This window comes from Artibeus jamaicensis, unplaced genomic scaffold (assembly GCF_021234435.1).
Source record: "Artibeus jamaicensis isolate MK-2021 breed Jamaican fruit bat unplaced genomic scaffold, CSHL_Jam_final scaffold_847, whole genome shotgun sequence".
In the NCBI taxonomy this organism is placed as follows: Eukaryota; Metazoa; Chordata; class Mammalia; order Chiroptera; family Phyllostomidae; genus Artibeus; species Artibeus jamaicensis.
This window is the reverse complement of record NW_026522057.1, coordinates 17,886,726-17,913,267: the sequence shown is the minus strand read 5'-3', so window position 1 is coordinate 17,913,267 and position 26,542 is coordinate 17,886,726. Positions and strand designations below refer to the sequence as shown.

Sequence of the window (26,542 nt, the reverse complement as noted above, 5' to 3'; positions counted from 1 at the left end):
GTCCCAGTCCAGGGGCGGGGCAGGCCTCTGCCAACTCTCTGTGGGCAGAGCCGCCTGGTTTGCCGGCAGCGGGCCCCGAGGCGGTGGCACATCGTCCAGTGCTGGGCGGGACCTGGCTGCTGTGCACCCCACCCCGTCTGCCTGGCCAGCCGCAGGTCCCGCACCCCCACACTCACTTGGACCCCAGCTGCAGGTCCTCGGCCTTGATGTGCAGCTTCGAGTCACCACACCTTGACGCGGGCTGTTCTCTCTGCCCAGTGCGCCCCTCCTTTCATTCTTCCGTCCGGTCCTCCTTTGTCTTTCAAGACGGCTCAAGTGTTACCCACTCTAGAAAGAGCGATGTTAAGGCCCCCTGCTCTGGGCGTCCAGGCCCCGTACCCCCTCCCCCCATGCAGCCCTTGGCCGTGGTCGCTACATGGGCCAGCAGAGGCCAGAGCAGGGGGGCTGCAGCGTGAGAAGCCAGGTCCTAGGCAGACTGCTCAGAAGAGAGGGTGGGGGCACCAGGGCGGCTGTTTGACCGCTAGCGTTGGCCCACCACTGACCCGCCTGCTGTTAGAGAATAAAACTCCAGACCCCATCACCGAGCACACAAAGCCCATTTCAGCATAGCCTGAGACCACCTTTCTTTACTGGGTGTCCTACTCCCCCCAGCCCCCCTCTCCCACATACCCTGTGCTCCAGCCATCCTGCCATGCCCGTCCCCCTCCTCTGCTCTGCCTGAAATGTCCTTCATCTCTTCCGGCCCTGACACACTCCTGCTCGTCCTTTAATACCCAGTCCCAGTGGCTCCTCCTCTGGAAAGCCTTCCGTGAGGACCCTCTAGCAGCCGTCCTCAAGGCCAGGGACTGTGTTCTCACCTACTCTGTGCCCAGTGCCCGGCACAAAGCTGGGCAAAACGTATTACTTAGGAAAACCTTGTTGGGCTTTTAGTTTTTGAAGTAAGTCTGTCCTCGAGTCAGAGGCAGGCCCTAGTGAGACCACACACGTGGTCTCAGACCCCCCCCCCACACCCCGTGTCTAGAAGTGCTAGGTGGTGGAGGCAGAAGCTGAGCTACATTTTAAGGAGGGAACTCATCCAGACCAGAGGCTGCTCCAGGGCAAGTGGGGCCCCGGAACTCTGCTGCGCGCCTCAAAAACGCTCCCTGGGCCCGTCCATCCCCGAGACCTCACCCCAAGCGCCCGCAGCACCACCAGTGACGGCCACAGATGGGAAACAAGCTGGAGGCCTGAGATGTGCTGTCCACTCCCGCTCCTCGGACCTCCTGTCAGTGTGGCGCTCGAACCTGACCTTGCCTGAGCAGCAGGGGAGACTCCGGGCTGTCACTCTCCTTCCACTCTGACGCCCTAAGACCACATTGGCCTTTTCAGCAGCTTTTGGCTTGTGGTCAACTCAAACCCCCAGATCTTTTTCACCGGGATGTCTGCCAAAGCCACATCTTGTGCGTTTGATTTATGGCTTGGGTTCGCTGGGGCCTGTGCCTGCTCCCCAGAAGCCAACTGGAGGAGGGCGATGGTTTCTGTACCCCTAGGAGGAGGAGTGATTTCAGACCCCCAAGCCTCAGTGTGAATGTGAGCAAGCTCTCCTTCTCTCTGTTTGTGTTTCCTGGTCCCTTGTCTTTGAGGCGCCAAATGCCAGCACCTCTTGAATGGGATTTTCATTAGCATTCAAGTCACAGGTTACCAGGGCTCAAGCAGATCAACCCTTCAGGTTACCCGGGGAAGCAGTGCTTCTGGAAATGACCCAGAAGGGCAAGGAGAGACAGGCAGGTATGTACTGGAGGCCCGGGCTCCGGGGTCTGGGGTCCATGTTCCCTGGGGAAGGCACGTCATTGCCATGAAGCTCAGTTTCTCATCTGCGGAATAGAGATGACAAATCCCAACCTCCGTGGCATTGTTAGGACAGAGGCTTGTACCACCTTTGCAAATATTGTTCCTGCTCAGCCAAACATCCTTCCTTCTCCAGGGATTGCCTTTTAAATGCCACCTTTTCAGGCGGAAGGGCCTTCCCGGACCGCACTCCCTAAAGGCAGTCGCAGGTTGCGTGTAAGTGTCCATGCTGTCCATCGCTTCTCTCCCCCGTCACTCTCGCTGGACCCGCAGCTCCATGAGGGCCGGGACCGTGTTTCCTCGTTCACGACTGTCCCTCCCATCCCCCATCCCGGCCCCAGCACGGAGTCAGGACTCAGCAGTGTGTGCAGAATGACCGTTGGGGAGTAAAACATCCCCTCGGACCTCGGCTGTGAATTCCGTGTTAGGTGAGCAAGGGACCCAGAGAGAAGCAAAAGGAGAAGCCTGTTTGGTTTCCTCTGACACAGGCAAGGCCACCTCCCACCCTGGCCCTCAGGGTTCCCAGCTGTAAATCGAGGTGTAAAGTGAGCGATTGAACAAACTCTTCTCGAAAATCCTCCTAGCTCTCAAAGACTCTTAAGTCGGCACAGGGACGGGGAGAAAATTGTATTGAATTTGTATTGCCTGTTGGGTTGAGAAAAACAACTTCTGCCAGGAAATCTCTCTTACTCTGTCACTTTCTCCACTGGGCTGGAAAGAACTGCCCCGCGCAGGCCTGGGCCTGCGTAACCCACACGGAAAAAGTCCCAGGCCCCCACCTGCCCCAGGCCGGGTGGGGGTCGGGGCCCCTGAAAGGTGTGTGGCAGCTGCTTCCCCGGGGGGTCCAGGGGGGTTGTTGCCTTAACCCAGCTCATGGGCAGGTAAAAAATTCCAGACATGTTCTCTGCTGACAGCTAATTGTGTCCTTTATTAATGACCATGGCTTTCTTGGGGCAGGTGGGAGGAGGGAGGAGGCCAGTCTCGGCCGAGGGGGCTCCCTCAGGTGGAGCTGATGACCACATTTCTGGATCCCATAGAAGCGGAAGTGCTGCATGAGGTGACCCCGAAAATGTACCCCCCACAGCTGGAGAGGGGAGGGGCTTTCCCAGGCTCCGCAGCCCCAGCAGGGGTGGCTGGCGCTGACAAAACAAGGCGGGGATTTGGGAATCTGGCGGCCCAGGTTCTGGGGCCTACGTTGGCCTCTTAGAACACAGCCACCAAAGTCTAGTGGATGCCCTGCGGGGAGGACCCTCAGCGGGGTGATGCCCCACAGCAGCTCAGGGAGATGCACCCCGGCTCCATCCGGCCATCACCCCCTGGTGGCAGCAGGACCGGGCCCTCCAGGCCCCTCAGTGACCCACTTCGCCACCTGTCAGTACAGCAGCCAGATGTGCCGGGGGCCTGGCCTGGCCCTGCCAGATGTGTGGAGCTTTCCCAACACATCCGGCTTCCCTTCAGGCACGTTGTGATTATTATTTAACACTCGCTTTTCCAGCATCTGTGAGGCCAGAGGATGACTGGCTGGGAGGCTGATTTCCCTGAAGGACCTTTATAAAGCCCAGGTGCAGTGATAACCTCCAACTGGAAGGAGGGCTTTCGTGAAGCTCTGTTTGTTCCCCATTTTCTCGCTAAAATCTCATGTTAGACTAGGGAGGGAGGTGGAGTGTGCAGGGTTAACCTCGATTATAGAAGAAAGATGTGAGGCTCAGAGAGGGACACAGTGAAGAAGTAGCTGGGCTAGGGCTTGAACAAGGCAAAGGAAATTGCTGTGCAAAGGCCCTGGGGCTAGAGGTGGCCTGATGTGTGCCAGGACAGCCAGGAGGCCAGTGTGGCTGGAGTGGAGTAGATACAAGGGAGGGCAGTAGTAGTAGGTAAGTTCAGAGAGGCAAGGGGGGTACAATTACAAAAAAGAATAAAATAACTACCAATGAATTTGACCAGAGAGGTAAAGGGGGCGTTTGTACCCCAAGTGACATGGGAGCTATTGGAGGGCTTTGAGCTGAGGAGCAACCCCCAGCCGATCCCTGTCCTGCAGGACCACTGTGGCTGGTTCATGGAGAGCAGACTGCCGCCAGAGGACAGTGGGGAGGTGGGAGGGTGAAAGCCCGGATGCTGCAGTCCCGAGTCCAGAAGCTGCTGCAGGGTCTGACAGCTACCACTCCTCCTCCCCTCTGCCTTCCCTGCCAGTGTGGGCATCGGGACTCAGGGCTGCAGCTCATTGGCTATGTAACCTTAAGCAAGTCTCGGTCCAGGTCCAGCTCATCTGTTCTGTAGTCATCAAGTGAGAAGCTTGAACAGAAAGATCATGAATACTCTCGACTTCCAATGACCCAGACCCCACCTGCCTCTCTAGCCTCATCTCCTACTCTTTCAGCCTCGAACTTCAGGCTTCGATGACCCTGAACTCGTTGTAGTTCCCCCGGCGCACACCATGTGGTTTCACGCCTCTGTGCCTGTGCACAGGCGGCCGCCCTGCCCCCCCTCTGCAGCCTGTGACGCCCCCGCCCATCTGTAGCCCTGCATGTGGAGAGCTGTTGCTCTTCACCAGGTCTGGGTGGCTTCTCCTCCTGAGGCTTCCCCCAACCCACGCTCTTCCTCAGTGCTCCTGGGCACGTCGACCGGCCCCACCGACCTTTAAGAGACAACAGAATGAAGTGGACGTGGAGACTCAGAGCTGGCTTCAAATCCCAGCAGCGTCTCTGGAGGTGTTTTTGAGCCTCTGTTTCCTCATCTGTGAAATAGAGATTAATTACGTTTCCTGCTCCCAGGGTCAAGGTGAGGATGCAGCAAGATTGTAAAACACCTAACCCAGTGCCTGGGTAACTCAGTCTCTGGGATCCGTGAAGCCAGATTCTAGCTGCAGAGAAGGGGCTTTGAGTGAATAATGTGGCCCCAGATCACTGGAGTGGCCCTGGCCAGGACCCCGGGACGGCCTCCCAGCAGTTCCATGTCCCAGGGGGATTCCTGTCCACCCCTCCTGTCACCAACCCCTCCCTCCGCTCACCTCTTCCATCAAGGCCTGGTCAGAGCTGCCTGCCGGCAGCCACACAGCACTTGGAAATGTCCTTAATTGCTTCACCAGAGTGGGGAGTCACCCTGCAGGCAGATAATTAAAAAGTTCAGAGCTTGATTAATTGGGAGGAAATTGGAGGAATGGGGCTGCCTGCTGGGCGGGCGGGAGCTCCCAGCCCCTCTGTGGGGGTAGCATTTGGGGCGGCAGGCCAGAGCGGGGCCGGGGCCCGACATAGGATCCAGGGGCTGGGAGGGCCGGGGGGGAAACACCCTCACCTGCCTTTGCAGGTTGTGGGGTGCAGGGTCTAACTCCCTGGGAGGCTGCGCTCTACCACCTGCCTACAACAGGGAGGGTGCTGTCAAGAGACACAGTGGTTGTGAAAGTTCTGGTGACTCCAGCCTCGGGCCAAAGCATCTTGAGGTCTCCTCTGTGCCAGGCAGTGAACAGGGCAGGCGCAGTGGCTTTCCTCATGGAGCTCACAGTTGGGCGGGTGGGGAGGTGAGACGTGGGGAGACCAATGGTAACCAAATGCCAAGGACAAGGGTTTGAACCACATGCCTTGAGAGCTATTTTAGGGGCCACAGGAAGGAGCTCCAGGGGCCCTGACATGGGCTGAGGGGCTCCAGAAACCTGGAACAAAATCTCCAGTCCACACACAGGCTGGGTGACCTTAAGCACAAGATTCCACCTCTCTGAGCCTCAGTCAGTCAGCAAACACTCCCAAGACCTCCTGTCCATCCTCTCTCAGCCACTGTGGGCCCCTGCTGTTACCAGGCTCACAGCCTGGTGCGGAGGCGGAGAATCGCGGGTTTGTAATTGTGCAGTGGCAGATGCAAAGTGGTACAGCCGCAGGAGCCTAGGGGAGAGTCCTGGGAGAAGGACTAGGAGATGGACCACGAAGTGATTGGGCAGCAGCTAAGGTCTGTCGGATAAAAGGGAGTTAGCCAGGCTGGAGCTGGGGCAGCGTGCCGGGCAGAGGGCACTGCCTGAGCAAAGGCCCAGAGGTGAGGCGGAGCACAGTTTGCTGGGGAGCGGGACACCCCCTACTTATGATGGGCTCTCAGGGCACAGCTGGGGGTGCTAGGAGCTGAGGCCGCATTTACCACAAGCACAGAGAGCCACGGAAGGTTCTTGAGCAGAAGAGGGACTGTGCAGACGGCCTGTGTTGAAGAGCCTGGCCTGGGGAGGCCCTGGATTTCCCCCTTCAGGCAAAGAAGAGGCATGTTAACACAGTCCTGCCACTGCTTTCTGACTTCTGTAGTCCTGCCAGCTGCTGGCGGGGGACCACAGAGCCAGGGTCCGGCTGGGGCAGGCAGGGGAGACCTGGGCATGTAGTAGGGGGGCAAGATGACTGACATTCACTGGGTGGTTTCAGTGGGAGCTACCACCACAGGAGAATGACCCTGAGGTGCTTTCTGGACTTAATCAGCCCAGGCAGGGCCTCTCTTTTTTTTGGGGGGGGGCGTACTTTCATCAGGATAGAGCACTGGAGAGGCTTCTGAGGCAGGCGTTAGGGAGAACATGGGCTATGAGGGCAGAGGCTCTACCCCTAATTCCCTGAGTGACTTTGGATAAGGTATGGGGTAAAGAAACTCCAGGCCCAGCACCAGGCAGGCACGTGGTAGCCACAGGGATCAGCAGCTCCTTCTAGCCCAGGAGCTCGCCGCCTGCTTCCAGCCTAGCTTTGCCTGTGGCACAGAGGACCGGGCGCCCTGCCCAGCCTAGCCCTGGGGGGCTGACTTTGCTGGCTCAACCTCCAGCAGCAAAAACAAGAAGCATGCAAAATGCAAAAGCCACTTTGCATGAGGGCGACCCCCAAACCCGCCCACTCAACCACAAGAACAACACAGGCTCAGCCCTGATATACATACGGCACAAGCCCCAGAAAATACACAGAATGGGTTTTTTATGTAGTTCAGAAGAACCTAGGGCCCAGGGCTGGGTCTCTGAGCCTGCCCATAGCCACAGTCCCGCTGCTGGCAGGGGCCATAAGTCCTCCCCGGTGCAGAGTGGGCTCACAGAGCAAGGGGCCGCAGCAGCCGCTGAGCCTGGGCCTCCCTGCTCCATTCCTCCATTCAGGGCCAGGGCTCTTTCCTCCATTCAGTCAAATTTCTTTCCCTGACCCAAACCCAGAACTTGTAGGAGATCCAGAGGCAGGAAAGTGTGTCATCTGCCCTTCGTACCTGGCTCTGCTGGGCCCAGGACCCAGTCCCTGGCCCCTCTGCGCACAGCGGCCAGCACGCAGTCCTGGGTGAAGGAAGGTGTCCCAGCCCCCTCTTTCAGGCACAAGAGCCTGGGCCTTTTGTCTCCATGTCCCAGTGCCTGGCACACACTAGGCACTTAATAAATGCCTATTGAATAAATTCATCACTCACCGTCTCCCCAGCTGGACCCATGGTCCTGAGGGCTACATCTCTGTCTCTATCGCCATTGGTGGGCCAAGAATGAGTGAAGGTAACAACAGCACACACGTGGATAGCATTTAATGTGAACCAGGCGGGCACCGGGACTGATGTTTTCACTGTCTTACTTCATGTAATCTTTGCAACAAATACAAGCTCAGTGTTACCATTATCCCCGTTATACAGACAAGGAAACTGCGGCAACAAGTCAAGTAACTTGTCTGTGGTCACACTGTTGGCAAGAGGCAGGCCTAGGACTTAGCCTCAGCAGCCGGCTCCAAAGTTCAGGCCCAGGTTCAATGTCAGCAGACCTCCTGCTCAGGTTCTCAGTAGCTGGAGTGAAACTGTTGTGAGCCCTCCTCTGCCTAGAACACTAGACATCCAGAAGCCCTTCCTTGCCCCCAAGGCCTGCCCCTTGGGGCCAGCAAGCTTTCGACTTCATTGTAGCGTCAGTCATTTTGGGGAGCAAGCCAGAATCTCTGGGAGGACAGGGGAGAGCGGAGCAGCAAACCAACCAGGGAGGCTCCAAGGATCACCCAGTGCCAATTAGCAGCCCCTCCGTGCCAGGCCCAGATGGAGCCCTGCCTCGGCTGACTCGGGGCTCATTCGGTCAATTATCACCTACCCCCAGAGCCCAGGGGGCAGGCTGGAGAAAATCTGTTTCCCTGTAATCCTCCTCCCCCTCCCCGGCCGGCTGCCATCCCTTCCGCCTGGGGTTGCCTGGCCAAGGGCTCCGAGCATCAGCAGAAGGCGCGTGCTGGCTGGCTGCTCTGGCCTCAAGTCCTGTGTTTGGGGCCCAGGCTTTGCCCCGCGCTTTCTGAGTGACCCCCCTCAAGGTAGCCTCCAGTCCTGACGTTCAGCCACTCGGTAATTTCTGTGTCTGGCAGCACCTGGGCACAGGGTCTTTGGGACAACAATGACATGCAGTCAAACTTCAGCTCTGCCATTTTAGAAGCTGTGTGACCTTGGTATGGTCCCTCAGCCCCTCTGAGCCTCGGTTTCCTCATCTGTAAGATGAGGGGGTGGGTCATAATGTTACTTCAATGGACGGTCATGTGAATTTGTTGAGAAAATCTATGTAAATCAATTGTACTGGGCCCAGCACCTATAAAGCACGTGATCGATGGGGACTGTTATGGCCCTTGCGTGCTGGATGAGTCATCACAGCTAATGTTTATAGAGCACTAGCCAGGTGTATGAAGTGCTTTGTGTACATGAACCTATCAAACCCATAGCCCCTGCCTCAGGTTGCTCACTGTCCATTTGGGGAGATGGATGGGCCTTCATTCAGAAAACAGAATTAACTGGGCGCCTGCTCAGTGCCAGATCCTGTATTTGGTGATAGGCATGTGGAGATTAAAGACCCAGCCCCACCCCAGTCGGGGCTCACTGACCAGTGGGCAGAACACAGAGCAGTCACCCAGGTCAGGTCCAGGGGTGGGCTGGAGCTGGCGTGCGCCAGCTTGGCTCACAAGAGCCAACTATGGGCATTTCTTCCAACTCGGTTATCTCAGGCTGGTAAGTTGGGGGCATCTACACCCCAGAAACCGGCAGACACAACAAATCAGGGCTCTCCCCACCTCGCACCCCTAGTCAGCCACTTGCCAGCACGTCGCCGGCTGCAGAACACGCGTCTGGGGTGCTGCGGCGGAGGTCAGGTTTGTGCGCTGTTGAGAGTGGGGGGCAGGCCGCCCAGAGGTGCCCGTGTCAGACTCACCTGCCCCAGGGGACAGGGTGAGCAGGCAGCAGGGCGTGCAGCCGGGGCATCTAGGGAACTGCAAACAGATGAGAGGGGACAGGTGGGGCTGGAGAAGCGTACAGGGCGGCTGCCTGAGACCCAGGGCGCTTCCCGGCTACGGGCCTCGCAGTTTGAGAACCAGGATGAGCAGGGTGGGGAGAGCAAATGGGACGGGGAAAGAGAGGGATCTGAGCATCCACCGGGCCTGACCCAGTCAAGACGACAGCGGTGGCCCCAAACCTGGCATTCACTCCACTAAGCACCTCCCCACCCACTTTCTTATCTGATGCTCACAGCACCCTGTGAGGGGTGCATTTGTTCACTCAACAAGTACCTATTGAGCACCTACTGTGTTCCCACCATTCTGTCACGAGCCAGGGACCCAATGAGACCAGACAAACCCACTTCCTCGGCTGCTCTCCAGGCCCTTCAGTGCAGGGGAAAGATAGCACGCACGTTTCCAGGCTGTTTTCTGATACACCGTTGACCTTGAACAATGCAGGATCAGGGGCAGCAGCCCATCACACAGTCAGTAATCTGCCTATACCTTTTGACCCGACAGTCAGCCCTTCGAATCTACACATTCAACCAATATCGGATGGAAAACAGTGGTTTTGATCGCGTTGAGAATGCAAAAAACTGTTCTTAATCCATGGCCGGCTGAATTCACAGATCTGAACGAAGCCGGCGGATGCGAAGGGCCTCCCTTATTTATTGAGACACAAACCCACATGCAAGTGGACCTGCGCAGTTCAAACCCGTTACTCTCATTAGACCCAACAGTCTCCTCTCATTACAGACACTGTGAGGAGGGACAAGGAAGGAAACAAAGGCCGACAGTGCAGTGAGAGAATCGCTTTAGTCCGGGTGGCCGCGGAGGGCCTCTCCCGGGGGTGACATTTAGCTGGGCCCTGGAGGATGGAAAGGACCAGCCACAGGAGGAGCAGGGGCGGTGGTCCCAGCAGAGGGCACAGCAGGGGCAGAGGCCCAGGGTGAGGACACTTGACGACCAGTGGACTGGAGCGCAGTGAGTGAGAGGGGCAGCGGGAAGTGACAGGAAGACCGCAGAGCCAGCCCGGCAGGTCCTGTGGGCCCGGGGTAGGGGGGTGTGGATTCGCTCCGGTGCCTCACAGGGAGCCGCTGCTGAGCTGAGCAGGTGCCGTGGGGCTGACTGGTTCTCGTCCAGTCACCCACGGGAGGGCCTTACCGCGTCTCCACCGTCCAGGTGCCATACGCTCACTCCCTTTCTTCAGGAGACGGAGTCCCAGAGACGGCAGGGGACTGCCCGAGCCCACTCACCTGACCCAGGTGCAGCGGCCCAGGACTGTGTCTTCAGGTCTCGTGGTTCTCTTCCCACTTCCGTACAAGGCTCAGATCTCGGCAGGGCAGGTGCGTTCCCAGCTGGGAAGCTGGGAGCAGCAGGGCCCCTGGGCCACTGGCTCTGAGGACGGCAGCTGCCCCAGACCTCTCTCTATGGGAGAGGAAGTGGCTGATGGGGGCTGAGATCAGAAAAGAGCTGTGTGCGTCTGCCCCTCTCTGGGACTCAGTTTCCTCAAATGTCAAATAAGGTGGTTGAACTGGATGCTTTTCCAGCTTCTCACTTCATCTACCCATCACCCACTGAGTACTCAGCATGGTATTGGAAGGTTACTGTCCGGCCAGGTAGTTATAGGTAGTTATAGGTTCATAAGTAAATAATTAAAATAGTCACCTCAGCCTCGCATGGGGCCTTGGGGAAGACTTCCCAGGAGAGGCGATACCCGTGCTGAGTCTCAGTTCGCCTTCTGACAAAGGGAGGGCATTCCAGGTAACAAGAGTAGCATTGACAAAGGCCAGAGGCGTGGAGGGGCCCGCGGGGGCCAGCACTGTATGCCAGTGACGGTGTGGACCATCCGGCACAAGGCTGAGACGGGCCTGTGCCAGCCCTGGAGTCCTGGGGGGCCTTGAGCTTGAGGGGCTGTTGTGGATTTTTTTAAATAGCAGTTTTACTGTGATATCACTCACATACCGTGCTATTCCCCTGTTTAAATTGTACAGTTGGGGATTGATGGTCTATTTGTAACTATGCAGCCATCTCCCCGGTCAACCTGAGGACATTCTCGTCACCTCCAAAGGAAACCCCACATCACTGCCCCCCATTCTCTGCTCTCCCCCGCCCCTGGCAACCACTGATCAACTTCTCTCTATGGATGTGCCTGTTCTGGACATTTTCACGGAAGTCCAGGTGTGGCCTTTTGCGACTGGCTACGTTCACAAAGCAAATTTTCCAGTTTGTCGAGCTGTAGCATGGACCAGCCCTCCGTTCCTTTTTTACAGCCAAATAATATTCCATTATGAGCCACTGTGGATTTTTTACGTGACACAGAAAGGTTTGCACTTTGGAAAGCTGGCTGGGGATGGGGGTGCGGGAGGAGGCCAGATGGCCAGGAAGAGCTAAGGGGTGGGTGGGAGGGCGACAAAGAAGAGCCAGGGCAGGGCCCTGCTGAGGAGGGAAGACGCAGTTATTGATTAGCTGCTGGGGGGAGGGGGAGGGACGACAGGAGAAAGGGTTTTGTGCAGCACAGTGCCAGTAGGTGCAGAGAGCCCAGGGGAGGGCCAGGGGGTGGCCGGGCAGCACACCCAAGGAGGGAAGGCTGCTGGAGGAGGCAGCCCAGGGAGTCTCAGAGGGGCCAGGACACAGCGATGAAAGAGAACAGCCGGGAAAGCGGTCCAGATGGAGGGGCTGGCACCGCGTGGAGGGGGAGTGGGCAGCCACCCACCAGCCGTGCCCGGGAATCGCCAGCAGATGGAAGAGGCATGCTAAGCTGGGCAGGCTCTCACCTGAGGGGGATCCAGGAGGATCTTGGCCTTGGAGCCAAAACCCTTTGGCATCTATCATGATGGTCCTAGACCCTCACCGGAGCTCTGTGCCCCATTCTACAGCAGAGAAAATCGAGGCTCAGAGAGGTCAACTGCTCCACTAGAGCCGGGGCTGCCCCTTTATCCAGCCAGCAGGGAAAGGCTGGTGCCCAGGAGGAAGGCGAGAGGGAGGAAGGCGAGAGGCCCGGGGCCCCAGAGCCAGCGCAGCAAAGTGGAGCTGGACAGGCGCCCAGAGCAGAAGCTGCCAATCCCCGGGCGGCACTCATGGGCCGTTGACACAGTGACAATAAAGATGGTGGCATGCAGAGGTTAGGGAGGTGGTCCCTGGAGTCGGACCACCTCGGGTCGAATCCCGGCTCTGCCACTGCCGAGCCCACACCCCTGGAAAGTTGCTTCCCCTCACTGCTTCCCTCCCCATCTGAAAACGGGGGTGATAACATCATGCCTGTCGCCGGCCTGGGGAGGCTTGGGTGAGTTATTACGAGTCCTCAGAGCGGCACCTCCTGAGGACTGGATACGTGTCGGCGGTTTCCTCTGTGCTCCAGAGCGCTGTCACCCCGTCTGTGCGTGGAGGTCCCCGCAGCTCCCCAGAGGCACTCGTCGCCGTCCTTGCCCGTGTCTGGCCTGGTCAGCGCAGCATCAGTAGGCGGTTGTTGACTGGGATGGTTTCCACTTTTCGGAAGCTTCCTTCGAAGGCAGGGCCCCGGGGGGCAGGGGTGCCGTTTTCTAGCCACAGCCCTGCGGTTGTACCTGCAACCCCTCCCCCCGCCCCCAGGCCTGGGCTGCTCATCGGTTGCGATTCTCGCGGCCACTTTAAGGAGCAGATGCCGTTACCAGTGAGAAAACTTCGGGACACCCAGCAGCGGATTTGGTGGTTGAACCCAATAGTTTAATGATGCCAGGAATTGTTCTAGGCATTTCTCCCTAAATTAACCAAATGTTATCCTCACCATGACTCAGGAGGTAGAGATTATTGTCCCCGTTTTATAGACGAGGGAACAGCTTAAGTGGCTTCCCCAAGGCCACCCTGCAGACCTGGTGGCACTGCCATTTGCCCGGCAGCCTGCAGGCAAACCGCTCTTCCCTGCACCGTCTCCAAAGCCCCAGCTCTCTCTGCTTTCGCAGGCCGGTTCTAGACGTGCTTATACGGAGTGTCCGCTGAGGGCCAGGTTCTGGGCCAGGCACCGGGGAAGGAGCTGTGGGTCCCGTCCTCAGGGAGCCAAGAGGATGGCCAGAGACCCCTTAAGAAATTATGGTGGGGGAGTGAAGCCCTCTGAACTCAGGTGAACTCAGGACACGTTGACACCAAGGAGAACGGGGTCTGTGAGGCGGGAGCTGCTTGAGGGGCTGGGGAGAGGTGATTTGCTAAGACTGGGGCTGGAAAAACGATTTGGGAAATGTAGGTGAGCCATGTGTACAGGAGGAAAGAGACGCCCCAAGAGGTGGAACCACTCACCGAAGGTCACACAGGGCCCTATCAGGAATGTGATATAGGTGAGGGCCCCAGGCCTGGGGCGGTTGAGCCGCCCTGCGTCCTAAAGCGGAACTTGCCCCTTGCGAAGCTCTTCCCTTGCCCACCTTCTCACGTGCGCCTGGCGTGATCTCCCCCCCGGCACCACAGCAGAGCTGGTATTAGGAAGGTCAGTGAGCAGGAGAAGGAAACATGCCAGGGAAGGGCCAGGGCCTAGAGCCCGGCCTCCTGATTCCCAGCCCGGGGCTGGGGGGAAGCATAGGGGGGATTGGCACACAGGCCCACGCAGGAGTGGTCACCTCTTGTAGAACCTAAGCCCTGGGCTGCAGGGCCTGAACCCAAGTCCTGAGCATCCCCCAGAGGAGGAAAGAAGGCCAAAGACCCTACCCATCCCAGATGGCTGAATGCCCACCAAGTGCAAACACTGCCCTCATATGGCTGTCCCCAGTACTGCAGACCCCTTTATTTTAATAAATTGATCAAACACCTACTATTATAACAGCTACTATTCACTGGGCACCCGTACTGTGCAAAGCCCCATATCATGTGCTTTACACACTTATGCCAAATGCTCATCAGGGCCTGTGGAAATGAGCTTTAGAATCATAATTTTACAAATAAGGCAACAGTCTCAGTATGGTTAAGCCACTTGTCTAAGGCCACACAACTAGTACAAAGCCAGGCTGGGACTGAAACCCAGGTCTGTCCGCTTCCAAAGGCAGAGTTCTCACCCGCTCTGCCACATCGCCTCTCTACACGCCCTGCACTGAGCTAGAACTTACCTACTGTAATGTCATCATCTCAATCATCTGGATCCCAGTGCTCTAGTTCCAGGAATCAGGGCCCAGCCAGCCATTGGTAAGCACGCCTGGGCCACCGGCACTGCCGAGGGCCTCTTCAGCGTCTTCAGACTAAGTCAGGATGGGTCCTAGAAGCTGCGGCACACCCTGCCCGAGTAGGTACGGAAGGCTTGCCGGGGGCCCCTGCTGAATGCACAGACCACTGTAGAGACAAGAAAGCAGGTAGCCTGGAACTTTCTGGGGACAGCGAGGACTGTCCCCAGCTAGGACTGGTGAGTGGAGACTCCCCAGGAACTTCAGGAGGGAGTGTTTCTCAGCAGTGACGCTGCGTGGCTCCTCCATAGTAGTGTGGCCTTCCACGAGGCTATGGGGACCCCCGATGCTGCGCAGTCCTCTCTGTGCTTCCTGGGTCACTCGGTGACTTCCTCTGTCTTCTCTCCTAGCTTGCCCATCAGGAACCTTCAAGGCTAACCAAGGGGATGAGGCTTGCACCCACTGTCCCATCAACAGCCGGACCACTTCAGAAGGGGCCACCAACTGCGTCTGCCGCAATGGCTACTACCGAGCGGACCTGGACCCGCTGGACATGCCCTGCACAAGTATGTCCGGGGCCCCTGAGGGCAACGTCTGAATCCACGGTCCCCTGCAGAAATGCCTGGAGGGAGGGCTGGGCTGCTGTCTGGCTATAGCCAGCCCTTCCTGAGTGAGGAGTGGCTGGTACCTGGGGGAGGTGAACAGAGCACTGGCAGCTAAAAGAGCATCCTGGGGTGGTCATGTGGCCAACCCACAGGTACCACAGAGCAGGCATCTGGCTCCGTACCTCCTTCTGCTAAGTCACCTGGAGGATGAGGTCAAGGTCTGGATTCACAAAGGGATAGAGAACGGCAGGGTTGGCAGGGGAAGAACCAACGCAGGTGGTGTCTGTGGCAGAAGAGGCTGCCCAGTGTCCTGACCTGGCAGTGGCTGCCTGAGTCCCGGGCTGAGGTTCTCTAAGAAAGGGTGACTGTGAGGGCAGTATGACAAGCGCTGTGTCACACAGGAGTGGCATTTGGCTGCAAGTAGCAGAGAGCTGACTCCGGTGGCGTGCACCATGGGGACTTATGCTCTCATGGAGTAGAAGCCCCAAGATCTGCAGTCCTGGGGTGGGGTGGTGAATCCGTGGAGCTCTCTGGATCCTGACTGCTTCTCTCTGCTCTGCGTTGTTGTGCACAGTTTCTATCTGCCAGGTCACTCTTTAGTCCAACATTGCTGCTGGAGCTCCAGCCATCACACATGTTCTAGGCAGCAGAAAGAAGGAGAGGGTTAAAGGGATGTCCCACAGCTGTCTCCTTTTAAGAAAAAGTCCTGCCCTATAACTTCCGCTATAATCAGTAGCCAGCACTTCATCACAAGAGGCTAGGAAATAGTTTCTTTAGTTGGACATACTGTCACCTAAGTAAAATTGGATTCTGCTCTAAGGAAGGGGGGGAAATAGCTTTGGGGTGGGTATGACCCCCAACACAAAGAGACTGTCCCTAGTACCAAACACAAAGGAGGCTGGCACCCAGGGAGAAAGGTTTAAGCAGCTGTGCAGCAGGATGAGAGTTATCTTCTAGAAACATCTCTCTGGTGGGTAGAGAGGAGGAAGTATGTGGGGGGAGCCATCTGGGAGGCGTGGGCTGGAACCAGGGCAGAAACAGCTCCACGGCCCCCACTGATCGACACCCCTGTCCCTCCCCAGCCATCCCCTCTGCACCCCAGGCCGTGATCTCCAGTGTCAACGAGACCTCACTCATGCTGGAGTGGACCCCGCCCCGCGACTCGGGGGGCCGCGAGGATCTGGTCTACAACATCATCTGCAAGAGCTGCGGCTCGGGCCGGGGCGCCTGCACCCGCTGTGGGGACAACGTGCAGTACGCGCCCCGCCAGCTGGGCCTGACCGAGCCCCGCATCTACATCAGTGACCTGCTGGCCCACACCCAGTACACCTTCGAGATCCAGGCCGTGAACGGCGTCACCGACCAGAGCCCCTTCTCGCCTCAGTTCGCCTCAGTGAACATCACCACCAACCAGGCAGGTGAGCGCTTCCGAGGCAGGCTCCGGGGGCAGCGCCGCGCCGAGTGGGGACCCTGCCAGCCCTCGTTAAAGACGCCCTCACATCCGCGGTTTCCTCTTCTCAAAGGCTGTGTGTGTGATCCCGCCCCCTGGGAGAGTGTTACATTGTAGTGGTGTTTACGATCATCGCTGTCACTTGTCGAACGGGTATTATCGAAGGTGAAAGCAAAGCTGCTGTAACAAAAGGGCCCAGTGTTGGGGGGCCCCAAGAACACAGAAATGCATTTCTCCCTCATGCAGGAGTCCAGGGATGCGCCGTCCAGGGCAGCAGGGTAGCTCTGACCCAGCCCCAGGTGGGCTGCTTGTTGCCTCAGCGCCCTCTGTGGTCAAAGCGGGTGGCGGGCGTGGCGGTGCCCTGGCCTGCTGGAAGGGCGGGAGAGAGAGGACCCCGGGCAGTAACAATGTTTTAAGCAAGGAAGGCCGAGGTGGCGCCCATCACTTCTGTGCGCCTTCCACCGGAAGGAACTTGGTGCTGCGGCCTCACCAAACCACAAAGGAGGCTGGGAAGCATAATCTCTCCCAGCCCGGCTTCACTCCGTCACCGTGGAAGGTGGGCAGGCAGACTCCAGTGGACATCTAGCGGTTCCCACAGGTGCTTTCTTTGACCGTTCAGCCCACTCCAGTCTAACTGCTCCAAAACGCCTCTCCGCTCGCTCACCTTCAGTCACCCTTCCTGTGACCCCGAGCCGCCCTCCACCATCCCCCGCTTTCCTTCACAGCCAAAAGCTGCCAAACCAGGAGCCTCACCTCCACCCCATAGTCCCTCTTCAGTCCGTCCCACTTAGGTGTCCAGCCCCTTCTCTCCTCCAAGACCATTGTCCTCAGGGTCACCTGAGACCTCCCTGTGGCCAGGTCCAGAAGTCGATTGCAGCCTCATCCCCCAACTGAGGGCCACATGAGATTTTGAAGGACTGTATGGTACCTGTGGGTAAAACTTTCTGGTTGACACTGTGAATATGCCCCTCAGTTATTCACGCAACAAACCTTGCCCCGCCCCCGCTGCAAGTGTGGTCTGGGCCCTGTCCAAGGAGGATCCGGGGGAGGCCAGGCTCCAGGAAAATGAGGGATGGGCTATCCAGCCCACACAGGTCCACTATAGCAGGAGGCCTGCTATAGTAGAAATTCGAAGGGAGTGATAGAAAGGAATGGAGTTCAGGAGGCGGGGAGGGCGTGCAGAGGACAGAGGGAGAGAAGGGCAGCCAGGGGTCCTGGCTGAGGGGGGCCTTCCACGCTCAACCTCACTGCATCTCCCTGGTCTCCTGGAGCAGAAGGTGTCTGTGTCCCCATTTTACAGACGGTGCTCAGAAAAGTGCAGGCGCAAAGCAGGCAGGACAAGAGACAGGGTTCACCAGGTCTAACAGATTCTAGTGCTCGGGCTAAACCCAGGGTGCGGCTGTGGGTCTGATTGTGCGTGTGAGTGATTGTGTTTGGGGAACGTGTGGGCCTGTCCTGTTGTTTGGGTGACTGTGTGCTTGTGACTGCAGGTGACCGTGGCACGTGGCTTCTTACCAACACGAGCATCGCGAGCACACGCATGTGTGTCTGAATGTGGTCTGCCCGTCAGTGTGTTTGTGTCTGGAGAGGAGTGTGGTTTTGTTTGTGAGTGTCTGTGGCATTGCTGTGGCCAAGAGGGCAAGTGTCTGCGAGTGCAGACACGTCAATTCTTGAAGATGCCTTGGATGCACTTAAGTCCCCCTCGGCCTGGGGTGCAGACGGAGCCGACTCAAGGTGGGCCATCGAGGAACCTCCGAAGACAGCAGCTGCTGGCAGAGGCACCGAACAGACCGTGACGCCGCAGCTGTGCGCCTCTCCAGCTTGACAAGGCCCTGAGGCAAGGGAGCCAGGCTCCCACTGGGAGCAGAGGGGTGGGAACTCTTTTCAACAGGGAGAAGCTAGAGTTCCCCAGAGTCCTTGAATTTCTTTCCCTGGCTGGGGGTGGGAGGGCCCTCCCCTCCCAGCATCCACGTGGGAGCCCTGGGGTGGGACTGCCTGCTCCAGAAGCCTCAGCATCGTAGCAGTGAGGATGGAGTCTGGGCTATGGCGTGGGGCCCTCTCGTCTGGAGCTGGAGGCTCCCAGAGCAGAGCGACGGCGCCGAGTGGAAGTGAGGGGCTTTCAGAGAGAAGGTACCGGGGGAGCCCTCAGGGTTGAGGGCCAGAGGCAGTGAGAAGCAGGCCCTGGGTCAGGAACAGGACCTGAGTCTGAGCCCCAGCTTTGCCATGCATTTGCTGAGTGACCTTAGTGTGTTAGTCAGTTGTTGCTGCCATAACGCTGCATAACAAAACTGCACCAAAACTCAGTCCTTTACAATAGACATTTATTTTTTTCACTCACTAGTCTGCGGGTCAACTAGGATTTAGCTAATCTGCACAGGCTGTGCTGGGCAGGACTCCAGAACGTGGGTGGGACTCCAGAATGTGGACTGGATTCAGTCTGTTCCATGTGTGTCATTGCTCTCGTGGGACCAGCAGACACCCAGGTGCATTGCTCTCATGGTGAATGGGGGGAACACACCTGGTCGGGCCGGGCCACGCCACACAAACACCTGTCTCGCCCACAGTAAATGGGCCCTGTGGAGTTACTCGGCAAAGGGCGTGGGTGCATGACCCCACAGGGGTCAGAGAGGAAGAACAGGAAACTGATGCCACCTGTCACACTCGTGGAAATCACTCCCTCCCAACCACAGGCCTCCCTTTCCCCACCAGACTGTGCATCAGAACCATAGGAGAGCTTTTCGGAATGTAGGTTCTGGACTCCGCCCCAGACCTGCCGAATCAGAACCCCAGCAGGAAGCTGAGAATCTGCATTTTTATCATGTGCCTCAAGGGGTTCTCATCATCAGACAAATTAGGGAAACCCAGGCCTAAGGGAGTCTAAGCCCCTGGGAGCCCTTCACGCCCCTTGACAAGCCCCACTCCCATGGATGGAGCCTGGGCAGCCACACCATGTCCTCGCCGCACGATCCCCCTGTGCCAGGTGAGGACATGGAAACCTGGAGAAGTAGAGCCCTTCATGCTCTGTTCCACTACTGAATGGCGTCAATGAGAATTTAAACCCAGGATGATGGGACTCCAAGTCTACACTGGAGAGGACACGGGCCCTGTCCTTGCAGATTTGTGTCCTGGTTGGGAAGATGAGCCACGGACAGTCCGCATACACAGCGGCATGAGTGAGAGTACAGGGAGGGGTCGGGGAGGGGTCAGGGAGGTGCGGGAGGTCACAGGCAGCAGAAATCCCTTCTTCCTGGGGAATGGGAGAAAGGCACGCCATGGAAGACTTCTGGGAAGAGGAGGTAATTGAGCTTGCATTTGAAGAAGGAAGAGGCTTCTAACCACACAGGGAGGGAGGTGTCCTGGGAAAGGGAAGTATAGGAGGAGGCCAGAGGGAGAGTTATCCTTCTTTTAATATTTTTTTCTTTCTGTGTCTCCTAAGCATCAGACTCCTATGCCACAGGGTCTTTGCACGTGCTGTACCCTCCTCCTGGAATGCTCCCCTCCTTCACCCCGAACCTTCCTTCAGACCTTCCTGCATCTTCATTGACTTCCCTGACTTGATCACAGGCCCCAGCTCCATGGCCCTCAAGTTCCTGGTCCTGAGTGTTTGCCTTATGCCTTAGATCATCTTCCTGTCTGTCTCCCTGACCGTGGCCACTCGGTGGTCACGGTGGGTCTGCTTTTCCTCGCCATGGTTTTCCCGGCACCCAGACAGGGGTACCACAGCAGGTGCTCAGGGCCAATGGCAGCAGGACTCAGAGAAGCGTTGGGTGAGGTGGGGTGTGGAGGAGTATGGCCAGGCTGGAAGGCAAGACTGGGGGCTTGATTTCCAGACAAACGCATTCAGCAGTAGGCTTTAATCAGACCCCAAAATTCAGTATGTAAATATCTAGCTCGTTGCCTTAAAAGGAAAAAGTGTTTCTTCGGGGCAAATGACTGGGCCTCGCTTGCAGTCAGAGCTGTCAGAGCTGGGACTGAAGTCAGAGCTGCCTCCCGACTTCGTGAAGCCGTCACTCCGTCTTTGAACCATACTCCGCCGTCCCAGAGTGCCGTTCTGCCCCGAATGCACGCATCTTCTCAGGGACCCCCGAGCAGGGAGGCCGGGTTGTGTATCTCGGGCCTTCTGAGAGGTCGGATTCCCGGGCTCACGCAGCTGGGAAACAGACCCCAGAATTCAGCCTGGCTGTCCGGGGTCCGTGGCCCTCCACACCCACAGATAAGACCAGAAAGGAGGGGAGGCTGAGCCTCAGGGTGGGTGTCGGAGGAAACTCTGCAAGGAGGCGGCATGGAAGCTGAGAGCCGAATGAGGAAGCAGAGACAGCCGAGCAGACCTGGCTGTGTGCACCCTGTCAGTCACGTGGGGCTCGTCCTCGGGGCCGCATCCTGTCCTTGGCTGCCCTCCAGGGCAGCACGGGACACGATTTCCCCCTGAGCAAGCTCTGAGCAGCCGCACCTCTGCCCGGGTTCCAGAGCAGGTGGGCAGGGGCTGGGAGAGTCTGGGCTTTGGCGCCTCGCCAGCCTGCCTGGCTTTGAACCAAGCCTGGCTGCCCACCAGCACGTAGCCGTGGACGAGTTACTTAGCCTGCACCTTCCTTGCGGGTTCGTCACCCCGCCTTGCGGGACTGCTGTGAGGCTTTGAGCTCCTGTTCTCAAGGTGCCTCCTAGGCTGCTGGGTACAGTCAGGCTCTCAAAACGCAAGGGTCATTCTACAGTCACTCTCGTCTTAGTAATAGCTCACGTTTACCAAGGGCTCACTCTGTGCCAGACACCGTTCGAGTCCTTAATGATGCATCTTCACAACACTGGGAGGTACGTTCTATTATGAGTCTGTCTTTTAGGGAAGGAAAACAAGGCATGGAGAGCTAAGGGACTTGCCCGTGGTCGCCAGGCAGTCAGCAGCAGAACCTAAATAATTACATCGCTGCACATTCAGGGCTCAGTACTGGCCGGCACAAGCCTTCTGTGGAGGTGAGGCGGGCTGTGCCAGTAGGCCCGTCCCCACCGCAGTCTGGCTGGGTGAACGCAGCCTTCGGGGCCGCTGGCGCTGAACACGTACGCTGACCAGTCAGGACACTCCCCTGTTGTCAGGTGGGAGAAGAGGCGTCAGTTCCGGGCTGGGCAAACCCGGCCCCCAACCAGCACGGCCCTTTCCGAGCTGTGTGGCCGGTCTCTCCCGAGAGACCTCACTTCTCTGAGCCGCAGTGTCCTCGCCTTCAAAACGGGCACGTCTTTTTCATTCCAGCTTTGCCAGATGGTTTCCAGATTAGTGATGCTGCCATGAAGCACCTAGGACCTAGTGGGTGAACGGTAGCTAGGCCCAAAACGAAATCGGATCGTGTGTTCATTAGTTGTGGCTGCTATACCAAAATCCTGCAGACTTAGCAACTTGGAGTGACACACGGTTGTCGCCTTAGAGTTGTGTAGGTCCAGAGTCCAGGCTAGATCTCACCAGGCCAAAAGCGAGGTGGCGGCAGGCCGTGTTCCTCTCTGAGGCTCCATGGGGTGACCCGTTTCCTGGCTTGTTCTGGTGGTGGCAGAATTCAGCGCCACGTGGTGGCAGGAGGGGGGCGCCGTTTCCTGGCTGGCCGTCGGCTGAAAGCTGACCTCTGTGGGCCTTGCCCGTGGCCCCCCGCCTCTCAGAAGCAGCGAAGGGGCAATCGAGTGCTCCTCACACTCCAGCTCTCTGCTCTTTGACCCTTCACTGGGAAAGTTTCCCCTCCTTTAAAGGCTCAAGTGATTAGATTGGGTCTACCTGGGTAATCCAGGATAATCTTCCATCTCAAGAGCCATCACCTTAATCACATCTGCAAAGTCCCTTTTGCCATGTAAGGTAACATATCCAGAGATCCCAGGAGTAGGACGTGGGTGTCTTTGGGGGCCATTGTTCTGCCTGTCCCATCAGCACTGGCAGGGGCCTTGCAGTTCAGCCAGTGCAAGCACCTCCTTTTATGGAGGGGATAGCTGACGCCCAGAGAGGTTCCTAAGTGGCTGCTTAAGATCGCACAGCAGCTCCTTGGCAGAGCCGGCCTCCAGCAGCCTGGCCGGGCAACACCACTCCACATGGCGTTCTCGTTGAAAGGCTTTCAACTTTCCAAAGCCCCGTCTGCCACCGTGTTCTCCTCTGATCCTCCCGCCCTCCCAGGGGCAGGCACACCATGGCTCAGTCTCTGGAACTGGCATGAGCACGTACTCACTTACCCCTCTCCCTGGGGGTGGCGGGGATCAGAGAGACCGGGGCCAGAAAAGCCCCTGGTGAGGCCCATGCCTGGGGAAAGGAGAAGAGAGGGAGAAAGCACTTCCCTTTCTGGGCCAAGCCCTCTGAAGGCAGCGTCCCCTTTGATCCTCCCAAGCATTTTGCAGGGAAGGCATTGCCGACCTGGAGTATCCGTTAAGATTGGGTTTGGCTGCATGTAACAGGAAGAAAAATAACAGATAGCCGCTGCCGCTAAACAGTAATGCCGTTTAACAATCCACCGTAAAACCAATGGTGTAAAAACAAGAAGCACTCATTTAGCTCAAGAGTCTCCGGGTGGGCTGGGTGGGTCCTGGCGGGGAGCACTCACATGTTTGCATTCTGTTAGGGCTTTATTGCATGTTTGGGGTTGACTGCTGTCAGCTGGTTAGGAGTGGCCCTGGCTGGGACAACTGGAACGACAAACAACTCTGCTCCATGTGTCAAGGCCTCCGGCAGGTCAGCCTGGGCATGTTCTTTCTTGGGCAATCACAGAAAACCAAGAGAGTGAGCAGATACATGCCAAGGGGTTTCTTAAGCCTGTGCTTATGGCATATTTGCTTATATCCCATTGGCCAAAGCCAATCACATGGCCAAGCCCAGAGTCAGAGGCAGCAGGGACTATACAAATTACAGAGCACAGGGTGTAGATTTAGGGAGTGGATTACCACAACCAGTCCACCCTGGTGGCTTAGACAAAACGGAGGTTTGTTTTTCTAATGTAGAGGATGTCACAAGATAGGAATTAGGACAGCTCCACAGAGTCATCAGGGATCCAGGCTTCTCGGCACATAGCTTTTTTTCATCTTTGTGGGCCAAAATGGCTGCAAGAGCTCCAGGTATCACTTCCATATCCCAGGCAGCAGGACGGAAGAAGGAGAGTGAGAAGGGTTAGACTCCTCCCTTTGAATGAGACTTCTAGAAGTCACACACTTCAGCTTATATCACAGGCAAGCACTTCTAGCTTGTAATATGACCACTTCTAGTTACCAGTTTGGGGGAAATTGTAGTCTTTTATTTGGGCACAAGGTGTTCAGCCAGAGTTTGGCTAATTTGAGAAAGAAACAAAGGATATTTGGCAGGTGGTGAGTAGGAGTCTGCCACACCCCACGTTATAGCTGAGGAACTTGGGCTCAGAGAGAGAAGTAACTTGCCTGAGGTCGCACAGTCGCCTGTCCTTAAGAGACCTGGGATCTGAGCCCTCAGCGCTGCCTCCTGTCCCCTGCACCACCATCACCACCCCCTTTCATGAGCCTCTGCTGAGCATTCAGCTCCTCACACAGCTGTCTGAGAGTCTAGTGGCCCAGACAGCTCCAGGTGGCTGGCGTCCCTGACCCCTTCCTGTGGGCCCAGTCCTTTATATTCAGGTTTTCACCTAACCTCCCAACATCCCTGCCATTGTCCTCATTCTGCAGAGGAGAAACCGGGGCACAAACGGGTGAGGTAGGTTGCCTGGGCTACCTGATTTGAGGCCCAGGCTCTTGCTAATCCAGGTGCTAGGTAGGAAGGACTAGGTTCCTGCACAGCCACAGGTGGGACCGAGGCCATTCAGCAGCCCACTGGACCATGAGATGTGCCCACAGCACCCAGCCCAGGGCCTGGCCTCTGCCTGCTCAAATCCCGCCTGCAGGTAGGGCCAGGCAATTGGGGAGGGAAGAAGTAGCCCGGTCCCCATCTGATCCTGCCCCAGCCCTGGCGCCTATGAGCTGAGGCACTCCAGGCAAGAGACTGGATCTGACTCTCACTTGCCTCATCTGTGAAAGCAGGGGATTAGCCCTTCCTCCACCTGCTGGTGAAGCAGCCAGTAAATCTACGCGAATGAAGGGAAGAAGGAGTGAGCAGGGGAAAAGCCAACCACTGCCCTAGACAGGGGCTTTTCTCAGGTTCAAGAAAAAATACAACATCTCCCGGGCCCTTTTTTGTTTGTTTGTTTTGTTTTCTGTCCCAAAATGCATTCCACGGACCATAGGCTCCAAATGACATGAATAACTATGGTGTGAATAAAGGGTTCGGAAGCCAGATGACACTTAGACTGCCAGGTTAGACCGGCTCCCCCTGCAGGCCTTCTCAGACCCTGCACAGCGGAGTGCGCGTGCCGTGTGCGTCTGGCAAGCTGGGCTCCAGCGCTCTGTGCATCTCCAACTTTCCGGGCCACAGAACATCTTCTCTTTGTTAGAAAAGCGCCACCAGAGTGCCAGTCCTCAGCTCTTCCTTTTCCCCACCCCACACACCTCGCCAGGGACATTGGTCCAATCAGAAAGAAACCTAGGCCCATTTCTGGAAGTTTTAACTGTGTGAATTTCGTTGTAAGAATCAGGATCGGGTCACCCAGACCTGCGGTCAGGTCGTTGGGGTTAACAGCATTGCTACAGGCTTAAGTGACAGACACTGCAAACAGCTACCTCTTACCAGCCAGGAGCTCTCGGAGTCCAGTCTCGGGTCAGGAGCTGCTGCGGCAGACCCTGGCGGGCGGGAGCACCGTGATGGACAAGGGGTGTGGTGTTGCGAGCCGGCTGCTCCACAGCAGCAGATTAGGTCACAGGTGAACACAAGGGTCTGAGGGAGAGCGAACTGTTAGCGACTGTCATACAAGCCACCCCGTCTTGCCCTGGCCTCTTGCTCCAGGGTCTGGCCCCAAGGTCAGTGGACTCAGCCATGATTCTCAAGGGGCTAGAAATGGAGAGAGCCTGCTTTTCCTTCCTTCCTTCAGCAAATATCAACCAAGTACCTACTCGGAGCCACACACTGTTCCAGGCACTAGAAAGAAAGGATCGCATAAAAGAGACCAGGCCCCTGCTCTCAGAAATGTTAACGCTATGAAGAAAAGAAAGAGGGTGTGAGGTGGTGAGTGACGGGGGAAGTCAGGGAGGGCCTCTCTGAGGAGGCAGCAGTTTAGCTGAGACCTGAATGAAAAGGAGGAGCTGGCCGTGGAAGATTTGGGGGAAGGATACCAAGCAGAAACACCGTGAGGCCAAGACCCGGAGAAAGGAATGACCTTGGTACGATTGGGAACAGAGAGGCAGCCAGTGCGGACAGCACTTGGGAGCGAGGGGGTGAGCGTCAGGAGGTGACAGGCGCCGGGCAGGTGGGCCTTGCAGGCCGAGTGGAGCATCCGTGTTTTATCCAGGGGCTGTGGGAAGCCGCGGGGGGCCATCGGTGGGAGTGAAGACGTGAGAGAGGCTGCGGGACCTGAGAGTCTGGGGCGAGGGTCCCAGACTGCCCCGTGCCAGGCGACTTCCCGCTCCCTCTAAGCTCATGGGGTCTCCTTCGTTCCTCAGAGCTCAGGGCTGGGGAAGCAGAGCTGAGCAGGGCCAGGGTCATAGGCCTCCAGACTTCCGGCCTGTCAAAGAATCCTGGTCCCAGCAGGCCCTAGAGACCACCTGGTCAACACCTCCATGCCCTGAGGGGGAATGGAGGCACACACAGAAGTCTCAGCTAATGAAGGGACGGATGCTCCCCCTGGGCTCGCTGGAGGCCGCAGGGCCCCGACCACCTGCTCCAGCCAAGCAGGCCCCGCCTGGCTGGCCTCCCCCTTCCCCTCTCGGCCACAAGCCTCTTTTGTGCTTGCTCCCTGGGGCTCCATCTCCTTGCAGGGGTCATAGGACATCAATGACCCCATCGCCCTGCCGGCATGCCCGGCTGGTAATTGAAAATACCAGAATTCCCCGAAGACCAACTTACAGGGAAACCTGACACCCCAGGGTGGGCAGCGGGTGGCAGGAGGGACGGGAGAACATCCAGCTGTTCTCTTTTCTCCGCTGTTAATCCCCCTGGATTCCGGGAGAAAGACCAGCCCTGCTGGGGCCCCCTTGGCCAGCCTTGATCATCTTCCCAGCAATGCCGCCTCCTTGCCACACCCAGGGACACGGGGCTTACAGGATCAGAGCCGGGCTAGCTGCCTGTAACCCGAGTCTGCCAGCTAAGCCCTCCAGGCCCAGACCCCCATGGCCGTGGGGGGCCTGCCCCCACAAACAGCTGAGCCGGAGCCGGGGCGGGCCGGGTGGGTGGTGGGCGAGGTGAGTCAACGGGAGCCGGGTGGGTTGGCCTTGCGGCAACAGGATGGAACCTGGAACAGGGTGTCCTCAGAGCCCTCGGGGGTCCGCTGCTTCGCAGAC

General features: G+C 57.5%; 1 protein-coding gene across 4 annotated transcripts in view; it reads left to right on the top strand.

The window, feature by feature from the left end:
- EPHB2 (EPH receptor B2) overlaps window positions 1-26,542 on the top strand; it is a 171,569-nt gene that overhangs the window by 120,595 nt on the left and 24,432 nt on the right. For all 4 annotated transcript variants that reach the window (XM_037135953.2, XM_037135949.2, XM_037135951.2 and 1 more), the window contains exons 4-5: window positions 14,554-14,709; window positions 15,831-16,166. In XM_037135953.2, the coding sequence (XP_036991848.1) occupies window positions 14,554-14,709; window positions 15,831-16,166 (492 nt within the window). The remainder of the gene's footprint in view (window positions 1-14,553; window positions 14,710-15,830; window positions 16,167-26,542) is intronic.